Source organism: Cucurbita maxima, unplaced genomic scaffold (assembly GCF_002738345.1).
Source record: "Cucurbita maxima cultivar Rimu unplaced genomic scaffold, Cmax_1.0 Cma_Scf00006, whole genome shotgun sequence".
In the NCBI taxonomy this organism is placed as follows: Eukaryota; Viridiplantae; Streptophyta; class Magnoliopsida; order Cucurbitales; family Cucurbitaceae; genus Cucurbita; species Cucurbita maxima.
Genome location: NW_019272022.1, coordinates 3974648 through 3988198, shown reverse-complemented (window position 1 = coordinate 3988198; position 13551 = coordinate 3974648). Strand labels below are relative to the sequence as shown.

Here is a 13551-nt window from a genome sequence, read left to right as displayed (position 1 = left end):
AAAACGGGAATTAAGTAAAAATTGGTTTAAAATAATAGAAGGGATGAATAAAGATTTATTCTTTGAAGATGATTTCTACCAATTTAACTTATGAGAGATTTCCTTGCATGACTTGAATTCTATCTTCTTCTTTTTTGAGCCAAAACAATAAAACACAATCAACCTTTCCTTATTCGTTGTATCTTTTTTCTTTTTGCTTCCTATATTTATATCATAGCTCTCCCCTTCACTTCCCACATCCATCCTCTCTACAAGCAACCAAAAATGGCTACACATCAATTCCCTAAGAACTCCATGCACCTCGACCAAAACCCAGAAGCTGCCTTGGGCGGGTTTGGCAAGGACTTCGATGACGATGGTCGAGAGAAGCGAACAGGTAGTGATAGTTCTATTATTATAATTATTTGCATCTTATCTACTGAGCTATACAAACTGAAGTACATATACGTGTGGATGGAAGGAACATGGATTACTGCAAGTGCTCATATCATCACGGCGGTGATTGGGTCGGGAGTTCTATCTTTGGCATGGACGATTGCGCAGTTGGGTTGGGTGGTCGGACCAGCGGTTTTGGTGGCGTTTTCATTTATCACATATTTCACTTCCACCATGTTGGCTGATTGTTATAGAGCTCCAGACCCAGTAACTGGGAAAAGAAACTACACTTATATGGATGTTGTCAAAGCTCATTTGGGTAACACTAAAACTAAACTAAACTGAAATCTTCTGTTTTGATCTCTCCACCATTTTGTTGAGTTGGGTTATCTTGGAATGGTGCAGGAGGAACAAAGTTTAAGCTTTGTGGGTTAGCTCAATATGGTAATTTGGTTGGGATTAGCATTGGCTACACCATTACTGCCTCGATTAGCATGGTGTAAGTATACTTTAGCCTCTATGCTTATCTTAACAAACTATTGAAGTCAATCTCCTGTTTCTTTAGTATGTATTAAAAGCTTTGTTCGGTTTTGTTGTCAAGTATTAAATTCCCCTTGTCTTTTGTCCGTGTTTAATAGGTTTTTAAAGTTTTAAAAAGCGTTTAAAATATTCTTAAACACGGGTAACTTAAATTCACAACCTAACAGTTCGTAGACCAACCCGAGATGTAAATTAGGATGATTTAAAATGCCAAGTTAACAATGATTTTGTGACAAATGAAATGAAATCAGAGCGGTGAAGAAATCAAACTGCTACCACAAGAATGGGCATCAGGCAGACTGCACCGTGTCTGGTGTTCCATACATGCTACTATTTTCGGCCATGCAAGTTTTGCTCAGCCAAATTCCCAACTTCCACAAGCTCTCATGGCTCTCTATTCTTGCCGCCATCATGTCGTTTGCTTACGCTAGCATCGGTGTCGGCCTGTCCATCGCAAAAGTCGCAAGTATACATACCGAAACACATAAAGATATAAGATTGAAACATAGTTTTTATGGTACAAAATTATGAGTCACATTTTTGTGTGTTGAAGGTGGTGAGAATGGACAAACAGGCTTGACAGGGATTGATGTCTCAGGACAGGAGAAAGTATTCAGGGCCTTCCGAGCTATTGGGGATATTGCCTTTGCTTATGCCTACTCTACCGTCCTCGTTGAAATACAGGTAATTTCTTTCTTTCTCTCCTATCTACCACTAGAGTTGAAACTTCAACAACAATGTAAGTGAAGGAATTTCAATAAAAAAAAAAAAAGGCAGATTCTAGTTGTGAGTGGGAAGAAAATAAGAGGTGGGTATGAAAATGAAAGGAAAGAAGCGTGGGGGGGAAGGTTGAAAAATGAATGAAGAACATGTAAGAGACATAGAAGTGTGGCTAAACAATAACAGTATAAAAATCTTCAACAGTAAGGGGAGCCATTATATGAGAGGCAACGTCAAAGAGTTGTTCTATTATGGTACGGGGTCCAGTTTCGGAACGACACTGACTTGACATCTTGCTTGCTTTCTTCTTTGTTATTTACTTTATAGAATACTCACATTCACATTCACATTTAAAGTAAACTATGGCATATTTAACCATAAACTTTGAAAATTTAGAGATCTAGTAGATACAAAGAAGAAAAGAGTACGTACCAATTATCATTGAACTCTGTTTTTCGTTTCGTTTGGATAAGAATGATTGTGGTTGAAAATTCGGCTCGGATTTGGATTCTATGGACCATAGAAATTGCGTGGACCACATCCACTGTACTGTAAAGGCGGTCCCAATCTTCAGCACCCAGAAAAATGGCATCTTCATTTCTTTCTGGGTTTGGGTGCAGATTCATTACATCACCATCACAGAGTTTCGAATGGATTTGAGACGACGGTCCAACAAACTTCTTCCTGTGGACCCCTTTAAAACCAATCATACAATAAATTACATTTAAAATCTCCAGTTTTTTCATCTTTACTGCTGAAAACAGATGTGTTACCATTTTGATGATGTTCCAACTCTTGTCGCTTGCATCACTCCCCCGGCCAAGGTTTGGCCCAGCATGTCCCTGTTCCTAACATGTTGAAAGCTCACATTCATACGTATTATTCTGCTCAAGATAATGTAGCAACAAATCCAAAACTAGCAATGAACTCACAGCTCAATGACTTACCCATGAATTTACAGGACACATTGAGATCAAGCCCACCAGAAAACAAAGCAATGAAGAGGGCAACTTTTGTCGGCATCTCAACCACCAGTCTTTTCTACATACTCTGTGGTTGTGTTGGTTATGCAGCATTCGGAAACAATGCACCAGGAAATTTCCTTACTGGCTTCGGATTCTACGAGCCCTTTTGGCTCATTGACTTCGCCAATATCTGCATTGCTGTTCACCTAGTTGGTGCTTACCAGGTGAAATCAATTGATCAGTTCCCAACTCCTACATGAACGACATTTGCGAAACTTAATCTTTTAGTACTCCATCAGTTTATGTTCTAAGTTTTGTACATGAATACTATAACCTGCAGGTATTCTGCCAGCCCGTGTATGGGTTCGTGGAAAAATGGTGCAACACAAGGTGGCCAGAAAGCAAATTCATAACAACAGAGCACATCATCAAGTTACCTTTTAATGGAGAGTATCCGCTCAGCTACTTCAGATTGATTTGGAGGACAGCATATGTCATAGTGACGACTGTGATAGCTATGATATTCCCATTCTTCAATGCTTTCCTTGCTTTGCTTGGGGCTACTTCATTTTGGCCATTGACAGTTTACTTTCCGGTCGAGATGTACATAGCAAGGACTAAATTGCCCAGATTCTCTTTCACCTGGATCTGGCTGAAGATATTGAGCTGGGCCTGCTTGGTCATTTCACTAATGGCTGCTGCTGGATCAATTCAATCCCTGGCACATGAAGTGAAGAAATACAAGCCCTTCCAAGTTGAGATTTGATTAGTAGCAAAGTCCAGTAATCTTATAAACGTCACCAACCAGCATTGTCTCAAAGTGAATTTGAATTTACAACTACTCCTAAATTTTCAACAACCCTATTGGACGGCCTCTACATTATGACGATAAGTTTTAGTAGGGGAAAAGGAAAAGGAACAATGCAATTTATCAATGAAAATAAATATCTTTCTGCAACTGCTATTCTGCCCCTAAGTACAATATATGCTTACAAGTTTCACAAAAACATGATCATCGTTAGGCTGTGTTTACATATTGAGGGGGAAAATGTCACAAGAGCTCCAAGTGTGTCAAATTTTCCAGATTATGGCAAAACTAACTGCCCCTAAGGCGTATCAGCAGTTAATACTCGTCTGTGCAACATCCTTTCTCCAAAACAATCGGCTCAGAGATAAGAAAGTGGTCATCGTCTATACCTACGATCAGAAATAAATTCCGACTAAGACCAGTGGAAACCAGTACACTGCCCTCCTGTTAAACAATATTTAAATAGCCAAATTGGGCAAACCATATGATTACCAAAGAATACAAATCAACTAGACTCGGTCTCACTGATAACAAAAGCTTGAATACGACTCTGGGCAGCATGAGTCTGCTCAGGCGTTCCAGAAATGATAACTAGAGTTTCAACTGCTCCTTGCTTTGGTTCGGAAATCGTAATTTTTGCATCAGAAATCTACAAGAAAGATGGGTCCTGTGAGATAGCTGTGACTATTGCTACATTTCAGTACATTACTAATCGGAGGTCTTCTTTCATAAATTTCATTTTAACAATGAAAAGCTGCCTTCATATTAAAGTTAGATTACTAATTAGAACTTCATTTTTAAATGACTGCAAATATTCCACCGTGATCTCTATATCAGAATCTGTAAGACATTATTATCCCATACATAAAGACTTTTAGAAAAGGGAACTAAAGCATGCATGACATGCACCCGTGAACGAATAGGCTCACTTCAAAGATCTAAAAGTACTAAAAAGAAAACAAATATTGAGATCGAGCACAACGCTTCAAGTGAGACAATTACTTATTATGCAAACTAGCTTATGGCATCTATATGATGGCATGACGTATGGGAAGGTTTCTTGTTTACCCAGTTCTGTTCCTTGCTGTCTGGCACAGTCTTTATAATCCTGGCCTGAACTCGAAAAACAGCATCTTGCACAGGCGACATTCTGTCTTCTGGATGCTTCAAAGATGAATTGGTCTCAGAAGTTAAAGAAAAATAATCTAGTAACAATCTATAAATGAAAATTTAATAAAGGGCCAATATGGAAAATCTCATCATTTGAATACTCAATGAATTATTACCCTACCGCAGGACCAGCTACAAGTATAATACGGTCATCAGAGTCCAAGGCACCTTCAACAACTTTGATGTCACAGCTTGTCTCTTGCTGAAGAGTCTTAACTATTGCTCCTCCTTTTCCAATTATATTTCCAACTCTCTCAGATGGGCATAATAAACGAAAACTTAAAATTTCATGAGAAGGTTGGATTCGACAAGGAATGCTGGTTTCATACTGTTTAGGAGCAAGAGAAGGAACACTGGAACAAAAATTGCCAACAACACGCGGCACAGAGTAAGGGCCTCCATGAGTATTAAAAGAACTACTACCCAAATGATATTCATGAGCCCTAGAACGAGACTGTTCAGAAGAATGTGATGATTGTGCAGTCATGCTTGAGGCGACGGTATCTTTATCATGGGGAGAATTATCCATTAGCTGCTGAAAAACAAGTTCAAGGGCCTTCTTCACCACATCAACTCCTCCACTAATCTGCATCCATATCATCAAAATAAAAGTGTGAATAAAAATCGAACATTAGAAACTCAACATATCGCCCTGACACAAAACTATGGGCCTTATGGCTAAAATAACTCAAGGCATGCCACCTCCACAAACCATAGGAGACAGATGTGCAAAACTTCAACAGTTGGGACCAGCAGTCGGGCAATAGTAATATATTATAAAATGCTTTGATTCTTTTTCCTTTTTGGTTCATCATTTTCTTGTTTCATGCTGGGAACATGTATAAGGGATAACATTTACAAGCAGTAGAACATATACTTTAAACAAAACATCTCATGGAATCCAGTGACTGTTCACTAATGATGAGTTGCTACTGCCAATTTCAATGATCAAAAATATATAATCAAGTTAAGGAAAATACTTATGTCGTAATTATACCAATGAAGAAACTAGTAGGAACAAGACATTAGCAGAAGTTCGTCCCTGGGAAGAATTGTGATACACACACTAATCGTGGTCCCCAGAATTACCTGGACTAACTCATCACTGGATGCTGCACAGGTAGGAAGTTTATCCCTGGGAAGAATTCTAATTTGCGCTCCACTATCAGATGACATTTGTTTGGCTACACTGCCAGCCTTTCCCAATAAGCACCCAGCTTGACTAGAAAGAACAAGCAATCTTAAGAATTATGTAGACAGCTTATCACCTTCAGCATCTGTTTTCTGCCACCGCTTCTTCGTCGAAGAACTTCTCAGATACAAGAAAGAGGGCCTTCCACAATTGCAAATGTGGAACTTCCTTCTGTTTAGCATCTTCCGAAGGAGGAGAATCTTTGTCTTCTTTCTTTTTACACTCAGCAATATCATCACCGTTCTCCTCGACTTCAGAATTTTTCTTGTCTTCCTTAATATTCTGCTCAGGGTTCACTTCAGTTTCTTGATTAGGGCCTCCAATTACTACTATTCTCTCATCACTTCCATGTACAGTTTCCTCTACTCTGATTTCTACACCTGTTTCTTCACGAATTTGAGATAAAACATCCCCATCTCCACCTATTAGGCTGCCAATTCTTGAAACAGGAAAGAGGACACGAAAGACAGCATAACCAGGAGAGAGTTTGAAGGATTGGTTTTGTGAACGAGAACCACCTAATGGCTTGTGCCACTTTCCTTTCCCATTCGGCTCGACAAAGCTCCGATCACGTGATCTCTTTGAAGGGAGTCAATGGAGCAGACATTCCTGCTAATAACACGGAACAAGGGTTCCAAATTAATAAGCCAACAACAAAGATAACTAAACCTCAGAAGCATCCTGTACTAGAAAACCAGCAAGTACACTGACCCAAATTGCATCTACAAAACACATTCGTCCGAATGAAAAACACAAAAGAGACAAAAAAAAGAACCCAGCGCCAAGAAGCTAAGGGAATGCACACATACTGAAAATATCCATTTCCTTGCATCATAACAAATTACAAACGCAAGAGTTTGGCAAATGATCGAGTATTAAATTTTGAATGGCTAAATGAAGTAAGTATGGAGACCATTAAAGCTTAAACTGTGGAGACCGACCCGGCTTAGACAAGATAATGAAAAGCTTAAAGAAGAGTATAATATCCGCTACTAAAAAAACTTACAGTAGCAGGGGGGTATTCAGTGATTCCAGGTCGAAGAAAACGGCCTTCAATGGAAATTCCGGTGGGAAATGCCGTCCAGTTATTGAGCTCCGAGCAGTGCAAAAGGAGTTGGAGAAATGACCGAAATCCCTTGCACTTGAAATTCCAGAAGAGAAAGCGAGAGGTCATCGGCGTTTTGCATAATTTCTCCGGTTTCTGGAAATCTGAGTCGGGTCGGGTTTACTATATACGGTCCCGACTTGGCCAGATGATGCCATTCGACCCGATTAGATGTAATCGGGTGGGGGTTAAGAAGTGAAGATTAATAATAAGTTAGGTGGAGTTAATTAGTAGATTTAATATGTTGATGTTTGTGGTATGAGTTCTAAAGTCTGTGTTTTGAGTGGTGAGTTGTCTAGAATTCTGAAGTCTTAATTTAATTATACTCGATTTTATTTGGTATAAAAGAAAGTATTTTGTTGTTTGAGGCTATAAAAATTGAGAAAAGGTTGAAAGAGAAAATTAATTTGTAAAAAATCTGTTCATCAAATGTTCTTGATCTCACAACAAATGAGTTGAATTCCACAAAGAAAAAAAGATGATCAAATCTTGCTAAATGCGTTTTCTCCGATATCAATAAATTATTTTTGCATTTGTTATCGTTTTCAAATATCTCGCATCAAATCTTATGGTTATCTTCATTCAACCTCAGAATCAAAAGCATTAGTCGAACTGAATCATCAAAACGAACTCGCATCAGCAATAACCAACCTAATTGATGTAATTGGATAAAATTCATGGAATTATTCCTTGAGTTCTTGTGGATTGAAGATCGGTAGAATTAGAGAGACGGAAAATCTAAAACATTAGGTTGTTTTGTACTGAAAGGTCTAGGGTTCTACTCCGTGCAACAAACAGACAGATTACGTGCAACAGCCAATTCTTGATTCGACAAATTAATCGAGATGCATTTCATTAGTAGAAACAATTCCAGATAGCGGATTGACTAAACAGAGACGGCTGAGCCGCACAATTCCGAAACAAAAGTCTAATTAAAACGTCGATGATACAGATAATACAGGAAAAGAACAGAGAAAGAGTTACTAGTGTTACTCGCTAGTAGACAGTGCTTGTTCCGATGAAGCAATCGAAGAGGCTACCTCCACATTGCCATCGCCAGAGACTGGTGAAACAAAAGTCCAGTCCGGTGGAAGAGGCGGCAGAGGTGGATACACAGTCGGCTTGCGCCGAATGTCCCATGGCTGAGACTTCCGTGGCCTCGTTTTCATGTGATGTGCAGTCGCCTTCTTGTTTGGCCTCGACGAGCATTCAATCACCAAACTCCCGCCGGAACATGGAGCAGCATTTCTTGCAGATGGATTCACCAATGGCGGAACCGAAATCCTACAGCCGAAAAAGGTCGAAATCGACATGGCTCCTAACAGAGCGTGAGAAAGACAATGGAGACCTATCAATTGGGATTGGATTCGTTATCTTCGTTTTCTTCACGTTATAAAATATTATGAAAATCGTCCCATTTTATTGGGCCATTCCTCATATCATATTTCGGCCCATGGGCTTTGTGCTATTAAATTATAAATTTCGTTTCATTTTTTAATTTTTCAAATATTTTTTAGACTCAACCCAATTATTCCGATTATAAATTCTTTTAACACAAACTAATCATAATTTTTTTAAATTGTACTAGTTCGAGTCATTTATTCAAACTTATTTATTGTTAATAAAAATAAAATATTTTATTTATTTATTTATTTCAAATAAATAATCTAAATTAGATTTCAATATATATTTTAAAAATTTTATTTCAAATAATTAAAAAGATTAAGAGTTATTAAAAAATAAATAATAATTATGAAATTAAATAAAATAAATCGATTATTTATTTTTTTTTTTTTAAGATCTCAAAAGACGACAATATGCACGGCATGAATCCTGAATGTAAGGTATAATTGGCGGAAAGATAATGTAGTTGACTAAAAAAATTATTATTATTATTATTTTAATTATAGAGAATAACCAACTTAATTTTATTTTTTTAAAATAAAAAATAAAAAATAAAAAAATGAGAATGTCGGAGGAAAAGAATGGTTGAATTAATTAAATTAAGGTAAAAAAATGAGATAAAATCCAACATTAAATAAAAAGTAAGAGATGATGTGACACTCCCACTAACTATTTATTGCGTACTATATGTTATGTTTATTATATTCCACATCAAATTAAATTTTAAATATAAAATATTATCCTTTTAAACCCCAATGTCCGGTCAACCTAACTGAGAGTTGACCTTTTTTTAATTTTTATTTTTCCATTGAAAATATAATGTAAATGGTCAAAAGCTTGGAAGCTGTGGGACTTTATGATGTAAATTAATTTTTTAATTTTATAATGCGAAATCTCCCCCAAATTATATAGTTATTATTTAATTAATTAATCTAAATAATTTATCATGGTAATTGTGCAATTAATTTAATTTGTACATCAATAATTTACCTAAAATTATTATTAAAAAAAAAAAAAAAACAACATGAAAAAGGCACGCTAAACGACGGTTGTCGCTGCCCAAAACGCCACCAACTTCAAACCAAACGCACCACAAGTTTTCATCATTTTATCCATTTATATTTTCATTTTTCAAATCATACATTTTTTTTCTTAAATATTAATTCTTTAATTTTAAATCAATCAGATAATAACTAATAAAATTCCACTTCCCATCCCTGCCAATAAATAAATAAATAAATAAATATATAAAAGTATACGCACACTCTTATAAAAAAAATATTTCATTCTCTTTCCAAACATACGTGAGACCTAATAATTTTTTCTGTCCAACATCTTCATTGTCACACTGCCCTGACCGACTCTAATGCCTTTTGTAACAACTTAAGTCAACTGCTAACATATATTGTTCTATTTGGATATAAGGTGAAATTAAAATGGAAATGAAAAACGACCATTTGAGCGGAGTTTCGTGCCTCATTTAGCAAATCTCTTTCTCCTTCCACGCAGTTATTTATTAGTTGCGAGTAGATATAACTGCATAACTGTAACAATAACTATATATATATATATATATATATATATATATATATATATATATTTTGAAAAACAAATCAACCGAGCTAAATTATCACACCTAAACCCTAATTAAATTAAATTATTGCGATTATGTCAATTTATTATGAAAAATTAGTTCGATTAATTAGTATTTTAGATGCAATGAGACTTCGAACATGGTGAATTTTGTGTTATCTTTTCGTGTGATAAATCTTTTGTATTCTCGATCACTGTGCCATATAAAAGATGTAGCACGGTGACCATATAAGCTTAGTTAAAATTATAACGATAAATGACGATAATTATCCAAATAATTCAAAAAAATTAATAATTTAATCCACTAGGACATTCAACTTGTCACATGGAGGTATGCTTTTGTCCATTGCTAATTGCTTGGTTTGGTTGGCTCGTAATCGATATGACGGCAGATATTTTGTCTTGTCAAATACACAAAGGCCCAACACATATTTTTAATATTTGAATTTATATATATATTAAAAGATATTTATTTTAAATAGATAATTTTAGTTTCTTAAAAACTTAAATTTCAATATTACATAATTTTCCACATTTAAAAAAAATATATATTTATTTTTTAAGTATATTTAACACGAATATGAGAAAAGGGTATAGGATTTAACCGTTTGGGGATTTGTAATAATTAGAGTATGCCACGTCAGACGGAGACAAATGGCTGGAGTTCAAAAGTGCGAAGTGACGTCAGACTGGTATCCGAGTGGTCAATGAACATGAGGTGGAGGGTGGGTTTGGATGGAATATATTTATATTTTTGGTGGGAGAAAAAACTTAAATCCAAACCGGTATACAGATCCTACGGCCAGAAACAAATCATCTGAATCCTCATTAAAACCGGCGACCAGGATTTTTTATAAACCAAGGGTAAAACTGGAAATTGGAAGAAAAGTCTGCAACGTGGGACAAGTGGGGCCCACGGGTGTGTAATAAGGAGCTGAGGGACGTGGCTAGAATATTAAAAAAATGGAAATTAGAGGGGCTGAATTGGCATTTGATTGACAGGCTGTACACAGCTGGAAACCAAATTCTGAAAGCCTTCTCCAAACGCAAACCCCCCCTATTCATTCACAGCCTGTTCGCAACTAATGCTTCTCTCTAAGAACTCTCTCTTCTTCTTTCGTACTTTCTTCTACAAACAGTAATTGCTTCTGCAATTTTGTTGCAGAGTGATTTAATTAAGAGTTCATCCTCGAGGTGGATTTTGATTCGTCTGTACTATTTTCCCCTTTTTTGCGCTGCATTCTGAAGCGGAAGAACCGCCGGGGAATCGAGGTTATTGTTCTGGTAATGGTGTTTTTGAGGGTATATTTCCGCCATATTACACGCATTTCTAGGTTTCGTTTCCATGATTAAGACTCCTTGCTCTCACGGATTCAACTCTCGCTTTCTTTGCGAGTTGTTGTTCTTGGTGTGTTGAGTATTTTTTTTTTTTTTTTTTTGTTTTTGTTTGAGTGAAGTGCGGAGGGGCATCCATGGATCCGTGCCCTTTTGTGCGTCTCACTGTTGGAAATCTTGCTCTTAAGGTTCCGGTGGCGTCTAAGCCTACTCGTTCCGTTGTTCATCCTTCTTCGTCTCCTTGCTTTTGTAAAATCAAGTTTAAGAAACTGCCGGTGCAAACCGCCGTTGTGCCGTTTACTGAGAATCAGTTTCCCGATGGTCAGGTTCCGTCAACGGCGGCTACGTTTCATCTCAGTAAGTCTGATCTCGAGAAGCTTGCCGGAAAATCTTTATTCGCTTCAAGACCGTGCCTGAAAATCTCTATCTATAGCGGGCGGAGAGGCACCACTTGCGGCGTCGACTCCGGGAGACTATTGGGTAAAGTATCTGTACCTTTGGTACTGGCGGGAACTGAATCAAGGGCAACAGTATTCCACAATGGGTGGATTTCAGTAGGGAAAGACTCCAAGGGTTCTTGTGCGCAATTCCATTTGAATGTCAAAGCCGAACCCGACCCGAGATTCGTGTTTCAGTTCGATGGTGAACCCGAATGCAGTCCGCAGGTGTTCCAGATTCAGGGCAACATTAGACAACCCGTATTCACCTGCAAGTTCAGCTTCAGAACCGGCGACCGGACTCAAAGATCCAGGTTCGTTAAAGTTTTCCCCCCATTCTCCGCCGCTGTTTTCATTCTTTGTCTACTTTTTTCAACTCGTATTCGCCTTTTAGAATCAAACTAGTGTTCTTGTAGCATTATGCTTCAAGCCCTGTTCGTATCTTTTCTCTTTTCTGGTTGCACACGAATTCTTACTTTCCGCGCGTTCCTAGCTCGTTTTATTAGAATTTGAATGCTCTGCGAAACAGCAATGCGTAAAGCTTTGTATTGAATGTACGGTAAAGTTGCTATCAATTTAAGGGTTCTGCTTTACTCTTTCTGTAATGAAAGATTAAGTCCTTAAAAAGGAAACAGACAGGAAATTAAGGTTTTAAATGGGTATCAGAGCATCTTTACTCAATATTCTTCGTCCTCGCTCGAATCCTCCACTTTCTCTTACTGTTCTCTGTCCCCTCCGTTGCTAGTTTTGTAATTGTACTTAGAAATTCAGCTGTTTATTCTAACTGGGTTGGGTCCATATTTGGTTGGTTCGTTTCAGATCATTGCCTACAGAATCGAGCAGTTCAAGGGGTTGGCTTAGCTCGTTCGGAAGCGAAAGGGAACGCCCAGGGAAGGAGAGAAAAGGTTGGTCCATCACCGTACACGACCTTTCCGGTTCACCCGTCGCCGCCGCTTCTATGGTCACCCCGTTCGTTGCCTCGCCGGGTTCCGATAGGGTCAGCCGGTCCAACCCAGGATCGTGGCTGATTCTTCGACCAGGCGATGGCACGTGGAAGCCATGGGGTCGACTCGAGGCATGGCGGGAGCGGGGTGGGTCGGACGGTTTAGGCTACCGATTTGAGCTGATGCCGGACACGAAAGGAGGGATGAGCGCGGCCGGGATTGTACTAGCGGAGTCGGCTCTAAACACGAACAAGGGAGGGAAGTTCGTGATTGACTTAGGTGGAAGCTCAACGGGGAGATCAACGCCGGTGAACTCAACGTCGCCGGCGTGTAGTCCGAGGAGCAGCGGGGATTACGGGTACGGGCTTTGGCCGTATTGTGTGTATAGAGGGTTTGTGATGGGGGCTAGCATAGAAGGGGAAGGGAAATGCAGCAAGCCGAGAGTGGAAGTGAGCGTGCAGCACGTGAACTGCACAGAAGACGCGGCCGCATTCGTGGCATTGGCAGCGGCCATCGATCTTAGCATGGACGCATGCAGGCTTTTCTCACAAAGGCTGAGGAAGGAGCTGTGTCAACCGTTGGATTTTCTTGCTTGAGATCATCCAACCCACAGCCTCGTGATGGGGATGGTACTTTTTGTTCTTTGTTTTTGTTTGTTCTTTGAGTTATAATTGAATGAATGCGTTTGGGTTTTTGAGTGGCGCAATTTGTCGACGGCTTTTTATTCCGTCGTGTGGGAGTGATTTGGGGTTCTGCTAACAACCATTTTTACAGGGTTTTTGTACAGTCTGTGAAAGAGAGAGTAGAACAGTCGACAGGGCACTGTTTTTGCTCCTCACTTCTTCTTTTTTTAATGGTTGGTGTGTGACATTGTTTGGTGAAGAACAAGGGGTTGGCTTCGAAGATGTTGTTCTTGTTGATATATATCCAAATCTGACCATTAATTGACCTTCTTGATCCTTA

At 38.4% G+C, this 13551-nt stretch overlaps 2 protein-coding genes, 1 long non-coding RNA gene and 1 pseudogene across 4 annotated transcripts; 2 read left to right on the top strand and 2 right to left on the bottom strand.

The window, feature by feature from the left end:
- The first annotated feature begins 192 nt into the window (after nt 1–192).
- On the top strand, nt 193–3558 carry LOC111480270 (amino acid permease 6-like). The gene is made up of 7 exons (XM_023125219.1): nt 193–376; nt 461–694; nt 781–874; nt 1167–1381; nt 1469–1599; nt 2597–2824; nt 2941–3558. Exons 1-7 carry the CDS (start codon nt 265–267, stop codon nt 3364–3366), a joined length of 1440 nt encoding a protein of 479 aa, XP_022980987.1. The 5' UTR covers nt 193–264; the 3' UTR covers nt 3367–3558.
- LOC111480340 lies at nt 2227–3130 on the bottom strand. Its single transcript, XR_002717793.1, has 4 exons — nt 3038–3130; nt 2583–2852; nt 2409–2483; nt 2227–2329 (listed from the first exon to the last, which is right to left on the bottom strand). It is a non-coding gene; the product is annotated as an uncharacterized LOC111480340 (long non-coding RNA).
- Nucleotides 3559–3644: 86 nt separating the features above from the next.
- On the bottom strand, nt 3645–6377 carry LOC111480273 (annotated as a pseudogene).
- Nucleotides 6378–10855: 4478 nt separating this feature from the next.
- LOC111480276 lies at nt 10856–13551 on the top strand. 2 transcript variants are annotated; one of them, XM_023125226.1, is made up of 3 exons: nt 10856–11156; nt 11330–11958; nt 12464–13551. In XM_023125226.1, exons 2-3 carry the CDS (start codon nt 11345–11347, stop codon nt 13182–13184), a joined length of 1335 nt encoding a protein of 444 aa, XP_022980994.1. In that variant the 5' UTR covers nt 10856–11156; nt 11330–11344; the 3' UTR covers nt 13185–13551. The 2 variants fall into 2 exon arrangements, with proteins under 2 accessions (XP_022980994.1, XP_022980993.1); XM_023125225.1 differs by having other exon boundaries at nt 10856–11958.